The sequence below is a fragment of the Penicillium longicatenatum genome (genome assembly GCF_028827895.1).
Source record: "Penicillium longicatenatum strain IBT 33135 chromosome Unknown contig_1_segment0_segment0, whole genome shotgun sequence".
Classification (NCBI taxonomy): domain Eukaryota; kingdom Fungi; phylum Ascomycota; class Eurotiomycetes; order Eurotiales; family Aspergillaceae; genus Penicillium; species Penicillium longicatenatum.
The window spans coordinates 878,302-903,334 of record NW_026643119.1 but is presented as its reverse complement, the minus strand read 5'-3'; the positions used below and the strand labels follow the sequence as shown (position 1 = coordinate 903,334).

At 48.5% G+C, this 25,033-nt stretch overlaps 9 protein-coding genes across 9 annotated transcripts; 5 read left to right on the top strand and 4 right to left on the bottom strand.

Moving 5' to 3' along the window:
* Positions 1–3,333: 3,333 nt before the first annotated feature.
* Positions 3,334–5,899, top strand: N7484_001121 (ketopantoate reductase family protein; the record flags this gene model as incomplete). The annotated part of the gene is made up of 5 exons (XM_057111541.1): positions 3,334–3,367; positions 3,447–3,567; positions 3,631–3,671; positions 3,739–4,168; positions 4,231–5,899. The coding sequence occupies 5 exons, from the start codon at positions 3,334–3,336 to the stop codon at positions 5,897–5,899; spliced, it is 2,295 nt and encodes a 764-aa protein (XP_056976278.1).
* A 1,230-nt stretch (positions 5,900–7,129) lies between these two features.
* Positions 7,130–7,534, top strand: N7484_001120 (DASH complex subunit HSK3 family protein; the record flags this gene model as incomplete). The annotated part of the gene is made up of 1 exon (XM_057111540.1): positions 7,130–7,534. One exon carries the CDS (start codon positions 7,130–7,132, stop codon positions 7,532–7,534), a length of 405 nt encoding a protein of 134 aa, XP_056976277.1.
* Positions 7,535–7,744: 210 nt separating this feature from the next.
* N7484_001119 (uncharacterized protein) lies at positions 7,745–8,742 on the bottom strand (the record flags this gene model as incomplete). The annotated part of the gene is made up of 4 exons (XM_057111539.1): positions 7,745–7,808; positions 7,898–8,113; positions 8,203–8,466; positions 8,567–8,742. The coding sequence occupies 4 exons, from the start codon at positions 8,740–8,742 to the stop codon at positions 7,745–7,747; spliced, it is 720 nt and encodes a 239-aa protein (XP_056976276.1).
* A 631-nt stretch (positions 8,743–9,373) lies between these two features.
* On the top strand, positions 9,374–11,044 carry N7484_001118 (GMC family oxidoreductase; the record flags this gene model as incomplete). Its single annotated transcript, XM_057111538.1, has 1 exon — positions 9,374–11,044. One exon carries the CDS (start codon positions 9,374–9,376, stop codon positions 11,042–11,044), a length of 1,671 nt encoding a protein of 556 aa, XP_056976275.1.
* Positions 11,045–11,293: 249 nt separating this feature from the next.
* On the bottom strand, positions 11,294–14,965 carry N7484_001117 (uncharacterized protein; the record flags this gene model as incomplete). The annotated part of the gene is made up of 13 exons (XM_057111537.1): positions 11,294–11,622; positions 11,683–11,765; positions 11,828–12,162; positions 12,231–12,289; positions 12,344–12,428; positions 12,505–12,865; positions 12,922–12,948; positions 13,003–13,172; positions 13,242–13,399; positions 13,458–13,513; positions 13,563–14,062; positions 14,114–14,166; positions 14,221–14,965. The coding sequence occupies 13 exons, from the start codon at positions 14,963–14,965 to the stop codon at positions 11,294–11,296; spliced, it is 2,961 nt and encodes a 986-aa protein (XP_056976274.1).
* A 2,009-nt stretch (positions 14,966–16,974) lies between these two features.
* trm44 (tRNA (uracil) methyltransferase) lies at positions 16,975–18,126 on the top strand (the record flags this gene model as incomplete). Its single annotated transcript, XM_057111536.1, has 1 exon — positions 16,975–18,126. The coding sequence occupies one exon, from the start codon at positions 16,975–16,977 to the stop codon at positions 18,124–18,126; it is 1,152 nt and encodes a 383-aa protein (XP_056976273.1).
* Positions 18,127–18,356: 230 nt separating this feature from the next.
* On the top strand, positions 18,357–19,933 carry N7484_001115 (glycoside hydrolase family 27 protein; the record flags this gene model as incomplete). The annotated part of the gene is made up of 4 exons (XM_057111535.1): positions 18,357–18,440; positions 18,489–18,812; positions 18,872–19,241; positions 19,299–19,933. The coding sequence occupies 4 exons, from the start codon at positions 18,357–18,359 to the stop codon at positions 19,931–19,933; spliced, it is 1,413 nt and encodes a 470-aa protein (XP_056976272.1).
* Positions 19,934–20,873: 940 nt separating this feature from the next.
* Positions 20,874–22,712, bottom strand: N7484_001114 (CorA family magnesium transporter; the record flags this gene model as incomplete). Its single annotated transcript, XM_057111534.1, has 3 exons — positions 20,874–21,432; positions 21,485–22,122; positions 22,182–22,712. The coding sequence occupies 3 exons, from the start codon at positions 22,710–22,712 to the stop codon at positions 20,874–20,876; spliced, it is 1,728 nt and encodes a 575-aa protein (XP_056976271.1).
* Positions 22,713–23,253: 541 nt separating this feature from the next.
* On the bottom strand, positions 23,254–24,885 carry N7484_001113 (uncharacterized protein; the record flags this gene model as incomplete). Its single annotated transcript, XM_057111533.1, has 2 exons — positions 23,254–24,530; positions 24,579–24,885. 2 exons carry the CDS (start codon positions 24,883–24,885, stop codon positions 23,254–23,256), a joined length of 1,584 nt encoding a protein of 527 aa, XP_056976270.1.
* Positions 24,886–25,033: the final 148 nt, after the last annotated feature.

Genomic DNA, 25,033 nt, shown 5'->3' with positions numbered 1-25,033 from the left:
ATACGTTGGACAGACAATCCGAAGAGCCCCTTTTCCCCGTGTTGCGGTGCAGATGCCGGGCCACTGACAGGCGTCAAGGACCGAGCACAGCTGGGAGATTGTGATTGCGTCCCGCGACCCATTGGATCCAATAGAACAAGCATGCGGGTCGATCATGACGGCATTTTATGATTTGGGGACTTCGGGTTGGGTGAAGTGTGGGTAGCTGCCCAGGTGGATTTGGAGCTGGAGTTATAAGCCGGGACTTAAAAAGCCCTTACCGGGAAGATACCTTAGAACCTTTGGATAATTCAAGTCTATTCGCTACCCTTATTTCGTATAATATAATTGTGCATGTAAAATAATGCACGGTATACTCAAACGCACGGATGCGTTGTCCGGCTATATTTATACATAAAGAGATCCATAGTTAATTAACCCATGACCTCCAATCCGTACCGAATAAGCGAAAAGGTTCGGGATATGGATTAGAATTGCCATCAAAGCAGGGTTATTTAGTGCCAGGTGTACTCAACCTTGGAACTCTCTGGACCAAGAAAGAAAGAAAAAGAAAGGAAAAAAACACGCAAAAGTCGAAAAACAAGGCAGCGGGCGGAAGCTAAGTGCCAGAACCCTGTCTCGGACCTCGCACCACCGCCAAGTGTCCACTTAGGGGCCTCGGGGTCCTTTGTCTTGCTTTAGCGTCGATAAGGAAACACCTGAGTGGTTTTGTCTCGCGGCAATTGAGAATTCATTTTTGGGAATCAACAGTACCGACATTATTAGGCACATTTTCAGTACCCATAGAGAGACTTTTTCTTCTTGGCGTGGTTATGCTGCTCGTGCTCGTGGTCATGCTGGTCTTCCCGTGTGTTCCGATCATGTCAGCCTTGTTATCCTACTACGGATAGTTGGGTTCCGGGCGCGATTGGCAGCCGCCACTGACTCAAGTGGGATTTGGTGATTTGCAAAAGCCGATACTAGTGAGACATGAAATGGAGCTAAGGAATTGCAATTGCGATTTATCCTGATGGATTGGGAACCATGTACGGAGGTTACTGTATGCTGTAGTACGTTATGTACCTCCACGGGTTGTGCGTAGTCATTGATTCTATTGAGCGGGAAGATCGATCGAGAGCGCTGGAGACCGTTGTCTGGACCCATCGAAATTCTCGACTCTGAAACGTGCGAACCATAGTTGCAACGAGCGCGTACAGAATGGTGTCTAAATGTGAAGGTGCACAAGAATTGTACTGCACGGAGTATCGATGATTAATCGACTCACCCTAGTCAAGTTCTAGTTCTATTCTGATGTATGTGGCGTGGTTCTCCTGAAAATCATCTGAGGTCGTCGATCGACGGAACGCCAAGCAAGCAATCGTGGCGGAGTCTGGAGTCTGGATGCAAAATGACTTGAATTCTTAACAACAAATGTCCGTTTCCGGGGACTTCTGCAAACGTGGCTCACGCGTTTCCCCTGCCACCGGTCGGCATGGCCGCGTGTGTTTCTCTCTTTCCGGGGACCGGATGGATCCACCGCGTTCGCGACGCGAGTATTGACACGGGTCCACTGGTGAAGCTTTGAACGTGACTTGTGATCCGGGGTCATGATCTGCATCAACAGAGAATCAACTAGATAAGGTCAATATGTAGATGCCCTGGATCAGATACGGAGTACATCGCACACATAGCTGCGATCGAGCATTTAACTGATTCAGGCCATTATCAGATTCCTGAAAATCGCCGGGTAATGTTAGACCCTGCTTGATTGGGCCCTGAAACATCCCTTGAGCTGCAAACAGCATTCGGCACGCGCGTCGATCCTGGCATGTCAACACCGCCTCCCCCTGCTACATCCCTGGAAGCTTTGGGATCAAAGAAATACCGACACATGCATCAAATACAAAAGAAAAGAGAGATTCTCGTAGTAGTGAGTTTGCCTGCCGGGTCAACGAAAATCATGGAACTGGTACATAGGAAGATCGCAGTCGATCGATCGTATTCAAGGAGAAAGCTAGCATTACCTGTGCAGAGTTAAGCCTGGATACCAACGAAGTGGGGGGAACCCCCCCTCTTATCTGTTCATTTATGGACTCCCTTCTCCCAGATGCATTTGCAGATACTTGGCATGGAGTCATATATCCGGTCCCTGTCAACGCCACTATCGGCAAAGCTGATTGTGATCCATGTAGCGCGTTGGTGGCTTGAGTATGTCCAATGCGACGCTGGCAGCACGAGAACCTTACGGGAGCAGTTTATTATTTGAACTCAATTCCTGCACACCTGATTTGACGATTCATTGATGTACCTTTTTGGTTTTTTTTGCGCCCAATCTACATGTGCCCTCTCTAGAGCCCGGCCGAGTTGGCCTGTGGGGGTAGTGACGAGGTGGACGCGGCCGCCATACGCGTCGGGTCCATCCCAACCCGAACGTGGATATATGTAGAGCACGGCAACTCGGTTCAGATAACTAAGAAAGGGAAGTGATTAACGATGGTCTAGTTGATGCTGACTCTATCTTCTTATTCCTTTTTCCTGAGTGTTCTGTCACAGAATTATGGAGCGCAGATCAACGGACGTTGGTACGAAGTGGAGCCCATCAATGCTAGTGGAACAAGGAAAATTTAATTTAGGATTTTTGGATTTGGTATCTAAATTAATAATCTACAGGTTTAAATATAGACGAAGCTTCAGGTTGAATCAGAATCAGAATCAATAGTGCTTCCTTTTCATGTATCTGGGATTTTCTTTTTCCTTTGACTGGATACGTTACTCGTATTGAGAACTGCAGACACAAACGGGTCAACAGGTCAATCGGTTCATGCATGTACGACCTCGCCAGGCGGACTGATTGCGTGGATGGCTACGAAACCGTGATAGTGCGGGAAACTAGGAAACTAGCAGTAGAATCGCAGCATAGAGTCAACAAATAAAGTGCTGCATCCAGCAGCATTGTCCGACAATATCTCTCCGTTTCCGGCCTCAGGTGGGGGATCCACGGCCGTTGAAATCGCCCCAGCTATAATCAAGGGGAGAAAGCGGAAAGCGGAAAGTACAATTGTTCGAAAACAAGTCTCCCAAAGACTAAAAAAAAAAAAAGGAAAAAAGAAAGTTGAGGCTGATCTCGAACTGCCTGACTGGAAACTTCCCTTTTCCATCTCTCGTTTTTCTTTTCTCCCTTTGAACCTCTCCCCTTTCCCTACCTTACCACCTTACCCCCCCCTGCAGTTGTCGATATCTCGCCTTTCGCTCCCTTTTATCCCCACCCTGGCTTGTCTGCGGTAAACCTGCTCGGCCTTGCGCCGGACTCAACTTGGGTCCTTCCCGCCCATCACTTCCTGCCACATTCAGACCATGGCTCCCCCTCCACGATTGCGCATTCTGTCGGGTGAGTTTCTTCCGTGCAAGCAACCAGCAAACCATGCCCATCGACCGCATCATGGGTCGTCTAACGAGATACTGTTTAGTTGGCGGTAATGCGATCTCAGCATTTCTATCCTGGCGACTCCAGGCTACAACCTCTTGCGATGTGACACTGGTGTGGAAACAAGGCTTCGAAGCCGTCTCGCAATATGGTGTCTCTTTCAAGTACGTTTCCACTTGCTCCGGGAACAGAGAATTCAGTTGACTCATGGTACCTCTCATCGACAGATCAAAAGCATTCGGCAACGAGCGATTCAAGCCCCGACATGGTACGATAAGCCTTCTCCGACACCTTGCCTCGTCTTCGATTGAACTAAAAAACTAACTTGCTACCAGTGGTCCGGACCCCAGAAGAAGCCTCTTCGCGTGAAAATGTATACGACTATGTCATCCTCTGCGTGAAGGCACTCCCAGATGTCTACGATCTGGCCTCAGTCATCGAATCCGTCGTCACCCCTCAGCACACCTGTATCCTGGTGAACACTACAAATACCCTTGGCATCGAAGCCCACCTGGAGCAACGGTACCCGACCAATGTCATCCTCTCGTTGGTTTCCAATGTGGAGATTTCCCAAACCGGGTCCGCCGAGTTTGAGCACCTGAGCTCGAGCGAGATCTCCGTGGGCGCGACCAATAGAAAATCCGCCATTCCCGCCTCTATCCAGAACGACATGGCTGCAGCTCTCTCCCTGACCCTGAATACCGGGCAGGTAGACTGTAAAGTTTCCCCCAATATCCGTCAGGAGCAGTTCGAGCGGATGATTGGGTGAGTGTTCTCGCACCGAAAACGGCGATCCCCTGTGCGCATGCTAACATTGGAATGTATAGGCCGATCGCTTTCCACCCCGCGAGCATCGTGTTCGAAACCCCCAACCCCACCCAATTACTAGAGAAGGTCGGAGTGCGTCAATTGGTGACGGGTATTATCGATGAACTCTTGCAACTGGCTTCGTCTTTGGACTGCCAATTCCCCGATGATTTCCGGGAGAAGACCATCCAGAAAATGATCACGGCCGATGCCCCGAGCCTTATGTACCAAGATTTCCAGGCTCGACGTCCCATGGAAGTCGAGAATTTCCTGGGCTCCCCAATCAAATTGGCAACGGAATCAAATATGCCTTTGCCGCGAATTGAGGCCATGTACGCCATGCTCCACCACGCAAACGTTCTTAACCTGTCCAGGCCTCGTCATGATTCACCCCCTGCATCGGTCATGGGACAGCCACCTCCGCGATTGTCATCCGCACCTCCACCACACCGACCACCAATGAATGGAGCGATGCGATCAAGTCGAACGAATTCGAGCATGGGGGTTCCCCAGGCTCGTCGAGGCCCACCCCCGGGGATGATGCGGGTCCCACCAGGTGGACCGATGCCCCCTCCCGGGTCCCGGGGCATGCCCCGAGACCCTTCTCTCGAGGGTCTCGAGGAGTTCAGCCATCTTATGAACTACGGTGATGAAGGCGAACCTGGATTACCTCAGAATGGTAGCGGCGGCCACGGCCCTGGATCGTCTGAGCTGGCTTTAAGAGAACGGGAATTGGCTCTGCGCCAGCGAGAATTACAGATTCGTGAGCAGGAGATGGGTATGCGCCGAGGCCCTGGCCCTGGCCCTGGCCAACGACGACCGCCCCCTAGGGCCCCTGCGTCTGCTTTTGACGAGGAGGATGAAGATTATTTCGACCCGATGAACAACATGGGTATTCCCCATGTGGACCCCGACAGTGTTGATATGATGAGTCTCACATCACGCCGAGGACGCAAAACCCCAAGTCAGAATCAGATGCAGCAATTCCGCAAAAACCCCGAACTCGCAGGTGGTCCTCCCCCAATGCCCCAAGGCCGTCCCTCCTCATCTTTTGGGCGATACTTCGGCCGCAAGCGTGCCAGTGACCGAGTGATGCAAGAGATCCCCGGTCTTCATGACTCGCTCATGGACCATCCCATGATGAGCTACTCATCCAACAGATACGCCTCCGTCGAACGGAACCAATTATCCGCTGACTCGCGCGCCAACTCCATGACAGCCAGTCAGATGGGCGATTTCCCCGTCCGTCCCTACCCCCAGAGCCGGCGAAACAGTCAATCCCCCGCAGCGCCATTCCCCGGAGGCCCCCCTGGACCCCCTGGACCCGGTCCCCGGATGGGACGCCCGATGACGGCCCATGACCCGAGTCTAGGACCCCCTGGTGGACCTCTTCACAACGGCCATCCGTCGCCGCCTGGAAACATGCGTACACCGGTCCCTCGAATGCCGTCAGGACAAGGCCCGATTGGCCCACAACAAATTGAGCAACACTATGGGGTGAGCAACCCGTATGCCGCTAAAGGCCCTCCCAAGAACAAGAGTCTGACTGGAAGTGCGAGCGCCAGCGCGGAGAGTGGTGATAGTGGCGCCAGTGCCAATATTGATTCCGAAGCGTCTGCTCACAGCAGTCAGATTAGCCTGGGTGATCATCCATACCCACGAGTTGCACCTGCGCCGCCCGTTCGGTGAAACCCGGAAACTATTATGGGTTGACGACCCTCTTCCTGTTTTACTCTCCATGAGCAACAGGGCAATTGATGACGACTGAATTTCCTCGATGTTTTCCATCTACCACACTACCCGGGACGCATTCCCTGTCCGCTTTCAAAAACCTCTTGTCATGTTTGGACTTTTTTCTGCATCGTTGCGTGCGTGTCCTTCCACCGGGGAATATTGCTATTTGAATCCTTCGTGGTATGAATTATCGGGTAATACTCTGCTGTTCGCTTCTTTACATATACATGAGGGACATAGGGGTTTTTATCGCTTATTTTGTGTTTTCTTGTTTCGGAGTGGTTGGGGTATGGGTTTGTGCTTTTTTGTCTGTCCTTTGATCTTGTTCCCTTGCTCTGCATTGATACTCATCCTGTCTCCTGCGGCATTGTCTTTTTCCATTTTTTTTTTTTTTTTTTTGTTGAGACTTGCGTGCGCCTAGACTGGGACCGACCTTTCTCCTCATCTCCCTACCTCTCTCTCTCCTTTACAGCATGTTGATATAGCGCCCTCGGCCTCTTGACCAGTCGACCCAGTCGCAACCAGCCGCACCTCTCCTTGCATGACTGTACACTACGTGATCCGGCGCCTTTCCTTTTTCTGTGGACCACCATTGTACGGGCTCGTATACGTCGCCTTATTTATTATGTGCTGTGTTACATTTATCCTGCTTCGGCATTTCCATCCTTCCTGATATTTCCTTTTGCTTGTCATTGGGCCGGTCTGACGCATCGCGGCCTTGTATGATTTCTGTGGTCTGGTCCCTGGCGTACTGCAAAATAGCGGGGGTTTGATTTATTCGGTTGAGTTGTCTTGATCTGCTTTGGCTGGGTTTGCGCTTGACTGGGAATTAATGATGGTGACCTTGCATCGCCCCTTGAACAGAATCGTATCCTTCATGGAGCGCACGAATTGATAGACCCTTCCGTTATTTCATTGTCTTCAAATAACTTGATATCATCTCATCTTCTTACTTTCATTTAAATCACTGTATAATTCTTTCTTGATGATCGTAGTTGGAGTGGACTCGCGGGTCATTGTATACACGTCACGTGCAGTCGCGAATGTAAACAAATCCCGCTTTTCTCGATAACACTTCAATCTCCAACTATCAAACCGTCTCTCCAACTTCAATTGACGATATTTAAAAACAACCAACCCACAAACTAAACCAAATTGAAGAAAAAGGCAAGAAAATAACCCAAAATGCCACCTCCATCATCCCACCGCCGCCTCGACTCCCAAACAAATTACCCCCGCTCCTCAATCCTCCCAGGAAGCACAGGATTCTCTCAAACAACAAACACAATGACCCAGTCCACAAACAACAGCTACGGCTCCTCAACACCCTCTATGTCCGCCGCGAAAACCCGGCAATATGCACACCTGCACTCGCAACTCGGGCAGCTGAATGCCAATCTGGCTGATACCGAGAACCTGTTGCGCATGACGGCTGTGCAGGCGGGGGATATGCGGTTCCTCGGTGGGTATATTGGGGCTATGTTTATGGGCTCGGCTAAGATTTTGGGGGAGGAGGGTGTTAAGGGGAATGCAGATAAACCTGTGAAGGATGAGGTTGGGGTAAAGGTTGAGGATAGTGAGGAGGATTGAGGATTTATTGAATGTGACTTTTGAACTGGGGTTTTTGGATAAGACATGGTATTGGTGACTATGGATATGGGTATGCGGCCGACGCAGGAATATGGATGTGAGTTTGCTTCGGTTCTGAGTTCTGTACGGATGCTTGGACTGTTCTAACTATATCGACAGTTATGCTCCGGACGGAGACCTAAGCCTTAAATCCCGAGCTCGTCAGAACATCTATTCAACCACGAATTGTCCACCCAGCATGATTGCAGGCTCCTCGATGTTGTGGTGCTCATAGCTATGATGATGATCAGCCAACGCTCTCTAAAAAGGACATTGCTTCTTTTTGACGCAAAATAATCGCATCGACAGGACATAACCACATACCTCAGAGTTCCCACACTTCCAGCCTCGAGGATAAAAGATGTCTCAGTCAACGGCTTGCCTACCCAGCGCATTGCAAATGCACGGAGAATATGTCCGTGCGCAACAACGAGAACATCACCCTTGGGCGAATCCGGGTTCTCAAAGCATTGCCGCTGATACTTCTCCCTGATATCGGCGATCAATGCATCAAGACGATGCATCACGTCTTCAGGTGACCTAGATAGCGATGATAAGCCTCAACAATGAAAAAAAAAAAAAAAAAAAAAAAAAAAAAAAAAATTAAAGTTCCAAGAACACAAACTTACTCTCCACCAGGACATCCATCCGTCCAGATATTCCAAGGTCCCTCCCCCTTCTCTGCCCGGATAGACCTAATCTGCTTACTGGTCAAACCCTCATAATCACCATAATCCCACTCCTGAATTGCATCGGTAACCTCCACCTTCGCCTCCGTGCGAATCGGCTCTTGGCTTTCGGGCTTCCGCTTTTCGTTCCAGGGTAGTCGTTCGCGGCAGCCGATTTCGAGGAGTTCGAGGGTTCGTTGGGCGCGGGTGCGGGGTGAGACGTATCTGAATCAGCGAATAAGCACAACTCGAATTTGGTCCCAATTCCGTGCCCATGTCTCTTTTTTCTCAATTTTGTCAATTTAGTTTTGGAAGAGATACTTACACATGGACAAGGTTCTTTGGCACGACTAATCGATCATTCCCCACTAGCGCCTTGCCTGTCGCAATTATGCGTTTCTCGCCGTTCGCTGTGAGGGGGAGGTCTGTCGAGCCGGTGTGGCGGCCGTTTAGAGACCATTCTGTTTCGCCGTGGCGGACAATGAAACAACGGGGTGCCATTTTCTTTACTGGACTGGGGAGAGGAGAGGGGAAGGCAGGTTTGTTCAGTGCTGTGTGGGGGTGTTCGGTCAGATTGGTTGCGTCATATGGCGATAAGGAGATCATCGAGGCTCTTATCAAGGCTTTCTTATCGCGATAACAATGTTTACAGTGTTTACATTGGATCTTGATCTTGATCTTGAGGTCTATATTTTGGCAACAACGTGGAACTTTGGATAACGTAATAACTAACGGGCTGATATAAGCTTGAAAGACTCGCGTGGTTCTCGATGGTGGATTTCCTATTTGGGACGGTTTCAGCCCAAAGTGGAAGTGCTTCATCCAACCCATCTAGGTATACTCCGTACGCCGAGCCGCGATGATCATCGCTTTACCCTAATTCATCCCCCAATTCCACAACCATGGCTGATGAACACCAATCCCATTGGTCAAAGCTTCGGTACATCCTTCAGGATCACCAACATTCAATGGGGCCATTGCCAAAAACGTGGCACATCTGAGGTAACTTTAACACAGCCTCGTCAGCGAACTAGTCCGGCCCCTAAGCACAACAAAAAGAAACAAAAATAGCTGAATCCCCTCGAAGAATGCTCTCGAAAGAGATCTCTCACCTCCAAAATTATTCGCTAAGATGGCCTTCGCATATGACTACATAATAATAGGCGGCGGCCTAGCAGGAACCGTCGTGGCCTCAAAACTCCACTCCAAACTCCCCTCATCTTCAATCCTCCTCTTAGAAGCAGGCGAAGACCGCTTCGGACACATCCACACAACAGAACCATTAAAAGCACCACAGGCTCATAAGACAGAACTAGACTGGAACCTATCCACAGTCCCACAATCACACTTCGGAAACAGGACCTGCTACCAAGCAGCGGGGAAAGCACTGGGCGGCTCAACAGCAATAAACCATGGAACTTGGACCCGCGGCCCCAAAGTCGACTACGACCGTTGGGCTACGTTAGTTGGCGATGCAAGGTGGAGCTATAACCAACTTCAACCATATTTTCCGAAGACGGCGAGTAGGAGTGCGGAGGAGGATGTTTCGAGGCTTTCGGCCAAGCCATTTGTGCTTTATACTGCTACACCTACACAATCGCATTCGCTTAGACGGTATCCGTTGAGTGAGCCGGTGAAAGAGGCGTGGATGGAATCTGGCGTTAGATTTGTGGATGATGTTAATGGGGGCTTTCCGGTTGGATTATCGGAAAGAGTTGAGTCCTGGAACCAGGGGCGCAGACAACATGTGCATCGTGCTTTTCCGCTGGACGGGGTTCAGGTTCTTACTAAGTCGCAGGTTGCGAGGATTGTTGTGACAGATGTGGATGGGAGTTTGGTTGCGACTGGAGTTGAACTTGTTGGTGGAGCGAGGTTCTCGGCCAAAAAGGAGGTTATTCTTTCTGCGGGGGCTTATAATAGCCCGAAGATTCTTTTGTTATCTGGGATCGGGCCGAGGGAGATGTTGAGGAATGCCGGTATTCGTCAGAGTGTTGAGTCGCCGTATGTGGGAAGAAATTTCCATGATCATGTTTCGGTGCCGATTGTGTGGCAATTGAAAAAGGCCGATCTGAATAGTTCTTTCGAGGACTTGATGAAGGATCCGGTGATGAAACTTGGGTGGCCGAGCGATTGGACGGTCTTTTCGGGGCTGGAGAGGAGTCTGGTAAAGGGTTCTATCGAGAAGGATGGTGGACATCTTAATAATCCCTCCAGCCAGCTTCTTCTGAATCCACATTGTGTTTTCACGGAGACAACCAACTTTTACATACCAGTTGGTACGGCTCTTGCCGGGATGGATACGCCTATGGATGGGTCGTGTATCTCCTCGACCGTGTTAGGTGTTTCTCCCACGTCCAGAGGTGAAATCACTATCTCTTCAGCTGATCCTCTTGCTCCGCCGGTCATCGACCCGAATTACTATGCCACTGAGCTTGACCGTGTGGCTATTCGCTCTGCGGTCCGGAAGGCATTCAAGGTGTATCAGGGATCCGACGCACTGAAGCATATCATCGAATGCGAGGTTCCGCCGCCGGGCTACGAGCACTTGACGGCTACTTCTACGGACGAGGAGATTGACGATAGAGTTAGGCGCGTGGGGATCACTTCTTTTCATCCTGCTGGGAGTTGCTCTATGGGGAGGGTTGTTGATCGGGAATTGAGGGTTAACGGAGTGGAGGGATTAAGAGTCGTGGATGCCAGTGTTATTCCTTTACCTCTTGCGGCGCATCTGCAGGTTGCTGTTTATGCGTTAGGAGCGAAGGCTGTGGATTTCATTGTTGCTAGGCACAACCAGGGTATTTGAGTATCTGGTAATAGATTCTTTTTCTTTTCTATCCCGGTGCATATAATACATAAAACATTAAATAGACATTCATTCTCACTTAATACTTCTTGTAGTAGCTCAAGTTGTGCAGTAGTATCAAAAGAAGCACCACCTGCGATTTACGTTCATAGCCAAATCCAGATCCAAATACTCCCTCTCAATAGACCCCAAGCCTCAAGGTGTGAAGCTTCCTCCGGCGCTCATTTGCCCTGCAGTAATTTCAAACCCTCAACTACGCTTTATCCCCATAGCCAGCTGCAAGTCAAATTGCGCCCTATCAAGAACTTCTTGTGCAGATTCAACACCCTTCTTCACCTCCAGGGCCAACGTTGGCTTCCGTTTGGCCTCATGTACTTCTCCTTCGGCAGCTACCACCATACTCAAGTCCCGTGTAACTTTCTTCACCTGAGCTGTCAGACTTGAAAGCAGAGCATCAAAGTTTTCATCAACGGTCGCAAAATAGGCGGCTTTTGCGAGGTTGTGGTACTGGATGAAGAGTCGTGAGTCTTTAATGTGATCATGCAAAGCTTCTTTGCGCAATTTGGTGCTTCCTTTCCCTGTGTTGAAGTGTCAGTAGATCTCAAAACAAAATATGGAGGGAGAAGCACCAGTATAACCGCTGCATTTTAGATATGCAGGACGCATAAGGTCCGCAATCAAGGAACTGTCGTGGCCGTCTATCATGTCTCGCGACGTGGATCTAAGTAGAGCTTGTTAATAGTGGATTTTCATTTGCATTCAACCTTTTATGGGAGGGCATACTCTATGCTCTGAATCATTTGCCCGAGGTGGCGTGCGATCTCATCGTTGATATTCCGCTTCCTGCGTTCCATGCAGGAGAAAAGATTCCGGAGAGATTGTGGAGCATGTGATTCATGGCGTCGAAGCACAGCCAAGACTCGTTCAAACACATCTGAAGTTGCACTAATCAGAATTTCCGTGCGGGACTCCAGCCACTGGCGTAAAGAGTTCAGTTGAGGGCCCAATTGTCCTTGTGTCTGCGCGATTAGTTCTTCATTCCAGCAATGACTTCCCACCGATGCGCCTTTCCAAGTTCCATTGTGCCGGCAAAATGCCCCATAGGTCGAATGAAACCACTATGAAGTTTGCGTTAATTTATGGCACAGTTGGGTGTCATATAACCACACTCCCAGTAGGTACTAACAGTGCCCCATTCTTCGCTTAAGGTGATGCACTTTTCTGTCCAGGCGATATCGGATTGCCCTATGGATAATGTGAGCCAAATTTGACAAGACACAATGAGATGCCAAGACTCACAAATTAGCCGTAGGACCTTTTCCTCGAATAAGTCCGCTAGCTCGCGTTTGGTACGCTCGATACATCCATGCGTCGAAACGATTTCCTATTTCCTGTTAGAATACCTCCAAAATCCGAGGTAGCTAAGCTTGAATCAATGGATAGGATAAAATGTAGTTGACCTTTAGAATAGTGGCCTCAACTTGAAATATAGCCTCACGAAGAGCGGCAGCTCGTTCTTCGGTGACGGGATCGGCACCTGCCAGAGTCCACTGACGAAGGGATCCTAGAAACGCGGGGACTTGGTTATTGAGATATGCCTCTATCATGCGTAGCTGAGCTGCTGCGGGAACCATTTGACAATGCTCACGCAGTTCACGAACTTCACTGAGAGCAATATAATCGTTGGCAAGGCGTTGTTCGTTAGTTCGGTACGTGGCGTATAATGTATTGCTGACACAGAACACCCCAATACCAGGATATTTGTTTCTCAAAGTTCCTTTGACACGAGTGTTGCGTGTGGAAATCATGATTCGTGTTCGCCTAGAGAAGTAATAAGTGTTCTGCGTGTTTAGAATCAACAGCTGTAGAGGCCTTACTTCATCTCGAGGCTCTCAATTTCATCACTGTTGAAGAATGAGTAATTTAATACTTCCAAAAGGAGACGATATTAGACTGACATCAATTCGACGACCTCTGAATTTCTTTCAGAGCCAACTGGAGTATTCTGAGTATGAATGCGAAGCTTGTTCAATTGGAAATTTGCCTTTTTCAGTTTAGCTGCCATGCTGCGCAACTTGGTGACATATGATTTCTTCTTGCTCCGAGCCTCTTCCTCGGGAGAAATGGCCTGCAAACAAAGTTCAGTAATTTCCTATGTTATGTGGAAAGGAGTTGATACATCGGATTTGGTACAAACAATATGTTGTGGCTTGTTTTTACACCGTCTCATAATACCAAGGAGAGATTCGTCAGAGAGGCATCGAGCGATGTTCGAGACAAGAAAAACCTCGTCGCAATTGTGAGACAAATATTTGTCTGTTGCCCGCACTCTTGCGTAATTCATGTCCCCAAAGCCTATAAAAGGTGAGCTTTTGGGTTAAATATTTTTCTAGACCTGGTGCCAGGAACTTACCGGGCAAATCCGCAATGACCAATCCATGCTGTAAGATCGGCGATTTGAGGTAGACCCTAAAGTTTTGTTAATGTTATCGCCCACTGGAATGAAAATAGAAGTGACCTTATGAGTCTGATAAAGGGCCATAAAGCAGGCTGTCCGTCTTCATGGCAATCAGCTGCCAGATAGTCAAGTTCAATCGTGCATCGCTGGAGATTCTTTGCAGTGACGGTATAAACCAGAGAATCTTGTCCGCCTGGTCTGAGAGATACTGCGTTGTGTGCCCACTCTTTCAACTGTGCAAGAATGACGGCCTCTGCTCCCTCTGTCTCATCTGCCAGGAATTCTCGGTTCCATCCAGGCTGGCTCTGAAATAAAGACTCCAAGGTTTCCTCGGCACGACTTGAAGCATTTCTCAACTTCTCTTGCTCCTCAATTGATGAGAGTTCACTAAAAGAAGATTGGCAGCAGTAGACCCGGAAGCTTCGTAGAAGCTCCTCAAGAAGCTCCGTAATCTCTGTTGGGCTCATAAAGAGGGCTTCAATGGTGTAAGGACCAGGATGACTGTCATCCACGTATCGAAATTCTGTGACCACTGAAGTACATGCAACACCACTCCCACTCTAGAGTTGAAAGTCAAATCGCGTTAAGACTAACAGAGGAGGGAAACCTACTGCACGTGATAGGTTCATTTTATTGAGCAGCGAGTTGATCACAGAACTTTTCCCTTTTCTCATGTTAAACGTTGACATTTCATTCGCAATGAATCGTTAAAACATACCTTCACCGGAATTCCCAATAAACCCCACCGTGCAAGATTCCGGGTACTTGAACTTGCTCAACTCCTCGGCCTCGGGTCGAAGTTCAATCAAGGTAGAGCCCGGGTCGATTATGTGACCCGGAAACTGCATCATTTCCGCAAGTCGAGAAAGTTGCTTTCTCACATCACCTAAACCCCGCTGAAGGCTCTGGTCATATACTGGTGCTTTCGGTAGCGGCTCAAGTGGTTCATCATCACAGACACTAGAGATATCATCCTCAGGTGCAGAAAGAACTGCCTCATCATCGTCTTCTGGTAGCTCAGAGATTTCAGAGAGATCAGAAACCACAGCGGAAGTGGAATTCAAAGAGTCAGGTGTTGTAGCACGGTGAGGAGTCTCAAGGTCCTTAGCTGAAGGAGATGAAGGTTTTTGGTCCAGATGGGAAGGCACATCTTCAAGAGAAGCCAAAATGCTCCCAATTCGCGTGGATGAAGGAGATGAAGATTTGCTACCAGAATGGGAGGGCACATCTTCAAGAGAACCTCCAGCACTGCCAGCCGGCGAACCACTTTTACGGCCTTTCTTTGAGCGACTAGGAGAATTTGGGGCAGGAGTGAGCTTTCGCTTGCCATCAAGGCCGGGGGGAGGATGGGGACGAATCTGGGATTCGGAACTCTGGGGTTCGGGGCTCTGGGACTTGCAGCCCCGGGACTCGGAGCGCTTGAGACCCGGAATGGGCATCGAAGTGGGCGAATTGTCCATCATTGTGAAGTCGTGTCTTGGACTGATCTTGAGATGGATGTTGGTAGTTATAGAAAAGTTATCTTGGCTGCTGAAACTTGGTCTGGGGGAGAATTTGAATGTTTCTGGCTGCCAATTGTGAAGATGAAGTGAGTGTTCACTGTCAGGGCTAATCCTTAGGTTAAAAGATATCAGAAAGGGTAAAATTAGACCAGCCAGCAAGGTTGAATCATTGTGGTAGGTATAAGGAGGATGATAGAGCTCTGTGAGGTCAAAGCAAGGTATATATACTGCCCACGAAAAAAACAACGACAAGTGATGACAAAGGGGATGCAAAATTTGTCTGCGGCGCTGTTTGTCAGTCTTCTGTATTGTAGACCGGATTGAGTTACTTCCAAGGGATTCAAGGCTTGGCACAAGCTTCAGCGGGCATTCCTGTTGAAGTCATACGGGACCCATCGGTCCGCACGAAGTACGGGTCAACTGTCATCGGAGTGCCGAAGTTCGTGAAACAAATGCTCGACAAATATCTCGAGGACCCATATTACAAGGCGACGAGGCTATAAATCTTGCCCAGCTATAATAAAAAATCGAAAATAAACAAAGTCAGCCTCAAAAATGACCAACCCACGAAAGATCCTCAGGAAAGATGTAAACGAAAATCACCAAAAAAGCTGAAAATAGAGATGTACATATTTAACTTTATTAGATGAGAATGCATACAAGATCTGAGCACACACGATGCACATATAATATATCTCTTGCGAACCAATTCTGTCGCACGACAACCTCGCTTGTACTGGGCTACTGTATGAATTATGGGTAGCAAAACTGATGGAATCCTGATAAGGCGCCGAAAGTGTAGTTGAGGAAGGGAAAGCCACTGATAAAATAAAAAGGTGCTATCTTGCAACAGAGAATTGAACGTAGTAAAGAGGTAGAGCTTAATTTAATCACTTCTGTAGTGTTTTATAGGGGCATAATGATAGTGTCTCTGGAGACTTGATAACCAAAACAGAAATTTAGCAGTATTATCTTGGGCTTTCAATCCCCAATGTCTACTCCCAAACACGAGCAGTTTTAGCCACTATACAACCATCCACCATCACGAGCAGACCACCTTGAAACTCTTCACACGGTTCCTTCTCGACGTCTTGCATTTATTCGTTGTATCGGAATGAAAAGAGGCAAAATTGCGCCCCTTTGAGCATCTTTTATCGCTGAAAAGATGGACAGTACAGTGAGGGTCAACGTATACTTTAACAACCCCCAATGCACTTGTCTTGCCCACCTGAGTACAACCAGTAGAACCGGCACCAGTGTAGCTCACTTCTGAGCCAGAACAACCGTGGGTAGCGTAGAGTTGGAAGTTATAAGTTTCGGGAGCTGCTCGAGGTGCTATGTCTTTTCGGGCAACGGGTGAGAGTGTGGAGCCCGGTATGATGATGCTGAAAGTTGCAAGTAGAAACAAAAGCCCAGAGAGAAGTGTTAAGCAAAGGTTTAGTAGCCTCATAGTAGCAGCGGTGCTCTTGTCTTTGGAGATAATTGTGTATAGGTTTGAGGATTCAGGACGCTGTGTTGGCTGAGCCCTATAAGAAGTAATCTGTGAGGCTCCTTTCAAACATAAAAATGAAAAGAAGTATCGGGTTTAGCGGATGTGTGACTCTCGACTTAGTCTAATTAATGTCGTTTTGCGTAGCTATGACGGATTCCTTTCCCACGCATTACCGACTAATCATCGCGAGTGGTGAGCCAATGGGGTAGGAACAAGGAACAGTAACTTGAATACTGTACCCCATAATATAATTATCTTCTCCGTAATGCTTTTGCTTTCAAAATTAACTAAATGTGTAAAGATGAAACGAGTATATAAAGGATCACGTGATGTATGGACGTACGCACAAAGCGTGGTGTTATCGCCCTTTCAATCTTCAGTTCTCGACTGAAGAGAGAGGGGATAGGAGGGCCTGCACTGAGGATAGCATCATAAACTTTGAAGTCTCTCTCTTCTCCAGATCGTCAGGACATTCCCAATGTTGGCATCTCAAGATGCCAACCTACATGATAATGGAGTGGATGTGTCCTCCCAACACAATATCGTGTCCCGCCAGTCGGTTCACAATACATACCTGCATCTAAAAGACCGATATGCAAAAATTTTTCGTGATGTTTGGATTGAGAAAATTGAGCCCGTGAAGCATATCTATGAACACTTGGCTATCGCTGCATTTTTGATTGAGTTGTGGCGCAACATGTACGGAGCAGTACCAGCAGCCGAGTCCACCAAAGAAAAGCAGATTGACACCCAGTTCCCCGGTTTCATTGATATCGCATGTGGGAACGGTGTGGTTGTATACGTGCTTCTCATGGAAGGTTATTCAGGTTGTGGATATGATGCTCGTCGTCGCCAAACATGGTCTATTTTCCCAGTATCGGTGCAGGAACGACTGATGGAGAAGATATACATTCCGAAACCATTCGCAGACAGTATTGTCACCGATCATATGGGCGTGGACATTCATACAGGAGATTTTCCACCTGGCACATTCATCATCTCGAATCATGCCGATGAACTTACTCTTTGGACTCCACTGATGAGTGCCCTTGCTTGCCCTGCCTCCCCACTCCCATTCTTTGCTATACCATGCTGCTCGCATTCGCTCTCAGGGTCCAGCTATCGCTTCCCTCCACCAAATAAAGTGCCTTTCGAAAGACCAGGAAGCAAATCACGAATGCAAGATGATGTCATCGAACAAAATCCACAGCCCGCATCAGGAGATCTAAGGGCACTCAGAGCAGCAAAAGCGAAAGAGAAAACCGCAGACGGCATGCTTAGCTCAATGTACGGCTCGCTTACAGCAAAGACCATGCACATCGCACAGGAGATTGGGTACGAAGTCGAATCAACCCAGCTCCAAATCCCCAGTACCCGCAATATGGCAATAGTGGGGGGTCGGCAAATAGTGGCACGGCAGCGGGAAGTATCTCGAGACGAGAATTCGACCCCCGCATCGGTGGGCCCTCAACCTGACAAAAGTGCAGAGCTAGTGCAAAGGATCAACGAAATCGTGAAGCGTGAATGCTATAAAGATGGAGGGATTCAGCATGCCGCACGGACCTGGATCGAACGCGCTCGGAGCCTGCACGAGGGAATGGGATTGGGAAACCATACTCCGATGCCATGAAGATCAGCGCCAGAAAGCTTGTAAATATCCGGAAGCTTGCTTAGTTGGAGTAAGCGGCTTAATTTCGGGGATTCGATCTTCTTTAACACGGGATTTACGCCATGCTGCTCCCGACATTCCGCCGGCTAAATGCTGGATACCCCGTGGGGACGCGGGGTATAAATGGTATGATTGGTACCTGAGATGAGATCCCAGGTCGAATTCATTTTGTCGCTTCCATATTCAACAAAATGCGTGTTATTCCTCTTTTTCTGGCTATTGGGCTGGCCAGCGCGTTGGAAAATGGTCTCGCACGGACGCCTCAGATGGGATGGGTATGTGATCTATACATTCGCAATAATGAACTGAGCTGATCATGCCAGAATACCTGGAACTCCTTTGCGTGCGACATGAATGAGACTGTCGTTTTACAAGCTGCCGAGAAAATCGTTTCGCTGGGTTTCAAAGATCTTGGTTACCATTATGTTGTCATGGATGACTGCTGGTCCGCAGGTCGTAACTCCTCTGGTTATCTTATTCCAGATCCCGACAAGTTCCCCAATGGAGTTGCCGACATAGCGGATAAGATCCATGCCATGGGATTGAAACTCGGGATCTACTCTAGTGCAGGTACTTTGACCTGCGCACGGTACGCCGGTTCGCTGGGGTACGAAGAGAAAGACGCCGCGTTGTGGGCAAGCTGGGGCGTAAGTATTTCCCTTCCACCAAATTTACCTTGGAAAATGTGTTGCTTATATCTGCATAGATTGATTATCTGAAGTACGACAACTGCTATAACCAAGGAGAAGAAGGCACTCCCAAGCTTTCCTACGACCGCTACAACACCATGGGCAAAGCACTCAATGCCACTGGCCGACCTATCCTGTACTCCCTTTGCAACTGGGGTGTAGACGGCCCATGGAACTTTGCTCCTACGATCGGCAATTCTTGGAGAATGAGCGGTGATTTGATCAACGTTTGGGATCGGGAGAATGTCAACTGCCCTTGCTCTGAAACAGAGGGTCTGGACTGCAAGACTCCTGGATATCAATGCTCTGTCATGAATGTCCTCAATAAGGCCGTGTACTACGCATCAAAACCGTATGCAGGTGCATGGAATGATCTAGACATGCTCGGTGAGTTATATTGCTGAAAAGTTCGAAAATCAAAGAATACCAACTAATGACGAACAGAGGTCGGAAACGGCGGCTTAACAGACACCGAGGCAGTCGCCCATTTCAGTCTTTGGGCGGCACTCAAATCGCCTCTTCTCATGACAAACGTAATGACCACTATTGACGCGCCTACTCTTTCCATCTTGCAGAACACGGCCGTGCTAGCCGTCTCCCAAGACCCGGAGTCGTCGTCCGCTGTGCGTATTTGGCGCTACTATGTTGATGGCGGCCAGATCCAGATGTTCAGTGGCTCGTTGAGTGGTGGTGACCAGCTGGTCTTATTATTGAATGGAGGGTCTATGGCGCGTAAGATGAATGCCACTCTGACTGATATCTTCTGGGGCGATGGGCCCGAGGGTACCGCGTCGGAGATCAAGAGTAGCTGGGATGTGTATGACCTTTGGGCTGACAGGATGAGCAATGCAACTGCGAATGCCATTATCGAGGGCGGGAATGTGACGCGACCGATTAATATGTCTACTCTTGGTGGGTATGAGAAAGTTTATGCGCAGCAGCCTTTGCCCACATCGAAGGCGCTTATGGGGTCTAAGGTTGGTAGTGTTAAGCCTAGGGGGACGGTGACGGCTCACGTGCAAGCGCATGGTGTTGCTATGTTACGTCTGAGGGAGGTAAAGAGCAATGATGAGCTGTAATACACTATCTAGTCAAAAGTATTTCCCCAAATCAGTTTCCGGGCCTACTCCATCAATTGTATATATTCACTAAACAGTTCGCCCCACCACCATATCTTACTGAAATTCTCTATCTTTACGCATATTTATTAATACCTGTCTGACGCATGGAACTATTTTTTAATACTGTAATTCAAAAAAAATCTACTCTAAGCTTTCTAACCACTAGTAATTATCTCGTCACCCTTTATACTACCACGTTAATTGTTACGGATAGTATTACTCACCATCATTCTGCTACATACCCCTGAAGGTACTATCAAATACTATTATATCTTCCTCTATAAATAAGCTTTAGATACATTCTAAGAAGTTCTTGTTTTAACAACATGTAGATAATGTTAAAGGGGTTTAAAAGCTTAGTGAATGCCTCGGCGGGTCCTCCATATTTACACAGAAACTTTCAAACCGCTCTATCGTCACCAAAGCTATATGGATATTCAAATTATCCACTCAAAATACTTCTCTATAGCCATGGGCTAATGTAAAAGTTTTTTTGAAGCGAGCCCGTTCAATACTGAGTGGTACATGCCTTCCCAAAAGTTGGTTGTTGGGTTGGCCCTACCGGACCCGCACTTGGGGAAATACTTACGGTCCCCATTGTATGTGAAATATGAACAGGTTTATATGAATGTATTGATCGTCGACGTATTGTCAACTTTGCTCTAATTTGTAGTACCCAACGCACCGAGCAGAGTGGAGGTTTGGAGGGAAGAATGACATACTATACAAAGTTACTAGAGGTGGGTGAAATAGAGACCTTTTCCAACTCCGTCTATCAGTCGGGAATCCTGAAACAAGCCCAAACGCCATGCAGTCTTAACGCAAATAAACAGGTATAGTGATAAATGTAAAGAGTATTGGATGTAGATCCTCAATAGAACTTCTTGCCAGAATCAGGCTATTGAGACGTCTTTTTGTCGGCCTTGATACGTTCAGCATCCAAGGCATTTTCAAAAACCGAGGATGAAGTCTGCGCTGCAGCCGCAGCACCAGCTCGAGAAGCAAAAGCAGCAGCGTTTCTGGAGGCGGAATTCGATGCGGCTGCGGCAGCGCTCTTTCGCAATCGTTCAATACGTTCAGATCGTGCCTCGCCAGGGAGACTACCCCAAACAGGTTCGATGGAATCAGCGCGCCAATTAGCGCGCTGCCCAACTGCACCGCACCTCGTTGTCAACGGGCTCAAAGAAGTGCTTCCAACGCCAGATTCACCCCACATGCGGACACGCTGGAGTTTGCGTAGTTTAGCAAGACCATAGACACTGACAATTGCAGTGAGGGCGAAGCAGATAACAGAGACACCGCCAAAGCCAAAGTCGGATTCTTCAATGAAGTTCTTCAAGTTCATTCCGTAAAGAGCGGAGAATAATGTTCCTGCGGCGAGGGACAGGGTGCCGATGCTGAATTTAAGATCGAGGAGCATAAGGGAGTTGCGGTTCGCGTCGAGAATGGCTTTGACCCTGCTTTGTATTAGAGCAACATTTCTTTAATCAGTAAAACAATAGGACTTACACTTCTTCAGTATTGCGGATGTTGGTCACCAAGTTACCGCTGGCCTGGACGATTTCATCACAAACCTTGTGATATGACTCCAGCAACATTTCCACTTCCTGGTGATCATCCTCATCTCGTTCTTTGCCCTTCGCCCTTTCGCTAAGGTACATGGCAGCGAGATCATCGTCCGCTTCAAGAAGATCGTCAATAGCATCTCGGACTAACCGAGCTTTCTGTTCAAAGGTACCGAGCTTCTTCGAGTAGATCAGGAGATGCCGGAGTTTATCACGATCAATGTCCTCCTCGAGCGCTCTCAGTACCCGCACGACAGGATCTCTCACACCATTGAACTCCTCTTCCAGGCCAGTTGTGACGCTAATGAGCACAGCTTCCAAAGCGCGAAGTTCGTAAGGCAAAGCCGGACCAGCCTGCGCAACCTGCGATGTCTTTTGACGTAGTTTCCCTTCCAGATCATAAATGAAAAGGGACTGCATGTACGAATCGGTCGATCCATAGGCATCAAACACAAGGACACGATCGGCTTTGATGAGGACTCGTAAATGCAAAAGGTTGATTAGAATGGCGCTTGGTCGGACAAGTATATGGGGTAGGGTGGAAGAATCGATTTTGCGCAGGTCTCGAGGAAGAAGGCCGTACTGAATAGTCGAAATGTCAGCAAGAGCCTATTGCACCAGAGCGAAGTTTGTGAACAAACCTTGGCAATCAGTTCCAATTTCCGGAACTCTCCATTCACGAGCGTGACATTACCATTATTGTCAAACTCCGTACATCGAATCCGCAACTCGTTCGAGGCCTTAGCGGCCAATCCACGCCCAATGTTGAATATTCCATCTGTGCCTTCATCAATCCAAGCGGGTCCGTTCTGAGTGTTCTTATACTCGGCAGTCTTGCTTTTCCGGAGATCGAAAAGGCGTTTGAGGAACGGCCGACGGGCCGTGGAGGCAGGCCGAGTAATGATTAATTGTTCAAGCGTGCGCGGGGATATCTCAGCCTTCGGTCTGGATGACGTGATCGAGAGCCTTGTGTTGAGCGTAGCAGCACATCGTGACTTGTCAGGGCGAATCCAAGCCGAGGATCTTCGCAATGATCCTAATGTGAGGGTGTTATGACTCGAGGCACGTTTTGTGGGAGCGCATGCCGACAGACTGGTCACGGAGCGGGACTGTGAGTGCAAGAACCGCAGCAGTGATGCCGACGGAGCAGACGGCTTCATCGGAGACAGCATGTCTCTATTGGTGTCCAGACGCTGAGGATGGCCGATGATCTCAAATGCGGGAAAAATGCCGCGTTCCGGAGAAAGGTTGATCCGCACCCGAAGTATACAAAATACAGGATTCAAACTCGGCACGGGTAAACCTGATTGGAAGCATTTATTTTCTCTCTATGCAGGAAGACTAATCAAAATTTCAGAAAACCCCCCAATTAATAATATTTGGTTATATATTTTAAAAACTACAATACTATAAACGTGTCAAATAAATTGTGGCTACAACAAATTGGCTACATGGACTAAATAAGTACAGTGACTAGCAAACATTCACGGGCCTTTGAAATATTGTCTTGATGCGCTACTGAGGCCGATTTGCTTGATCAGTTCAAAAAGCAAAGACCCTTTGAATACTAGCTCTACCCGGAGTGGTGAATGTTGTCTGTGTTGAGGAAATTGGAGCAATGATATGTACGTACTGCATGTTATAAGCACATATGAAAAAATGACGCCGTCCCGACTTAGAAATCCCAAGAGCGTACAGAAGGCTTTCCATAATCTAATCTCTGGTATGCACCAGTCTTCCCTGCACCCACACACTCTTCACATTCCGATCATCACCGCTCCACATCCACTTCTGAATCTGCTCCTGCCAAGTCTCATTTCCAAACAAATCAACATTACCCACAGGACCAGACTCAACAGCACTCCGATAGGCAAGAGCATCTGCATGAGAAACATCCCAGGGGCTCACAGTGTTGTTCGTCACTGCACCCAGCTCAACCAGTTGCGCATCCCAGATCATCCCCTTGTCGAAGCCACCAATCTCATCTGCCATGTCGACGACTGCCGCGCCACCCCGCGTAGCGAGGTAGAGACTCTCTTCAACAGATAATTTCTCACTCCCATCTGATACCGTCTTGCCTGTCATCGCTTGGTACTCGGCACTGTATTGAAGCAGTCTGGATACTAGGCATGCCTGCCGGGCGACTTCAAGGATACTTGGGCTATATCCGCCGCTCACGTCCGTACCCAGACCAACTGTGAGACCTTCATCGAGTAAGATACGCACAGGGGCAAGGCCTGAGCCTAGTGCGGAGTTTGACGCTGGGCAGTGCGCGACTTTGGAACCTCGCTCGCGAATGAGAGTGCGCTCGTCTTTGGTGAGGTGTACTCCGTGAGCGAGAATGGTGCGGTTCGTTAGTAGGTGAGCCTTGTCGTAGACATCAGCGTAGCTGGCTGCATCCGGAAACAGTTGGTGAACGAGATCGATCTCGTCGATTGTCTCGGCGATGTGCGTTTGGATGTGGAGGGGTGGGTTGTAGGATGCGGCTAGTTTGCCTAGGCCATCGAGGGAGTGGTTCGAGCAGCTTGGAGCGAATCTGGGGGTGATTATTGGATTTATCAGTGTTCCATTCGGGTCTAAGGTCTGGATGTAGTCTATTGTCGACTTTGTCGCACTGAAGCCCTCGTCTGCAGATTGATCAACGTAGTAGGAGGGACATTCGTCTTTGTTGTCCATGCAGACACGCCCGATGAATGCTCGTTGACCGTGAGAGTGACAGAGCGCTGCGAGGGCATTTGTTGCTGGAACGTGGATGGTGGCAAAGTAGGAGGCACATGTTGTGCCGTGGGCAAGAGTCCGAGCGACAACTTCATCGTAGACGCGCAGGCCCTCAGGTGGTGTATCTTTGGGGTCTGTTTCCTGGTTATTTGGATCCGACTTGGAGCCGAAGCTACTCTCGACTGGGTATGTGTATTCGTTTAGCCAGTCCAGAAGACCTGATGATCCAAACAGCCCGATATTGGGGAACTGTGGTGCGTGTATATGGGTATCTACATGGTCAGTCTAATTAGCAACATCGTATAGGATACCAAGCATACCGATGAATCCAGGAAAGAAAAATTCGTTTCGCTCATCATTGGACTCCACAACTCGAACTTGCGTTGATGAGCTGGCATGGTCATTAGGTGAGGCTTTGGCAACAGTCCAGCCGTGGCTTGATAGGAACGATTGAAAGCTGGCATCATCGCCAACTTGCCAATCGTATCCTTTAATACGGCCATCAGCTGAAGAAACCCACAAAACACCTTGATTTCTGATAAGTTCCGGCTTCGTCGTGCTAGAATTAAGGCGAGGAAGATGAATGAACGTTCCGCGATAAACGGTGTATGGATATGCCTTGGCCATGGTGCCGCAAACATTGAACAATGCTATGCACAGCCATACCGCAGGCAATCCTATGGTAAGTCTCGGAATACTCAACATCATCATGAGAGAACAGCCCGCTTTGGAATGCGGTGCTTGATTGCTGCCATCTTGAGGACATCGCAGGGTT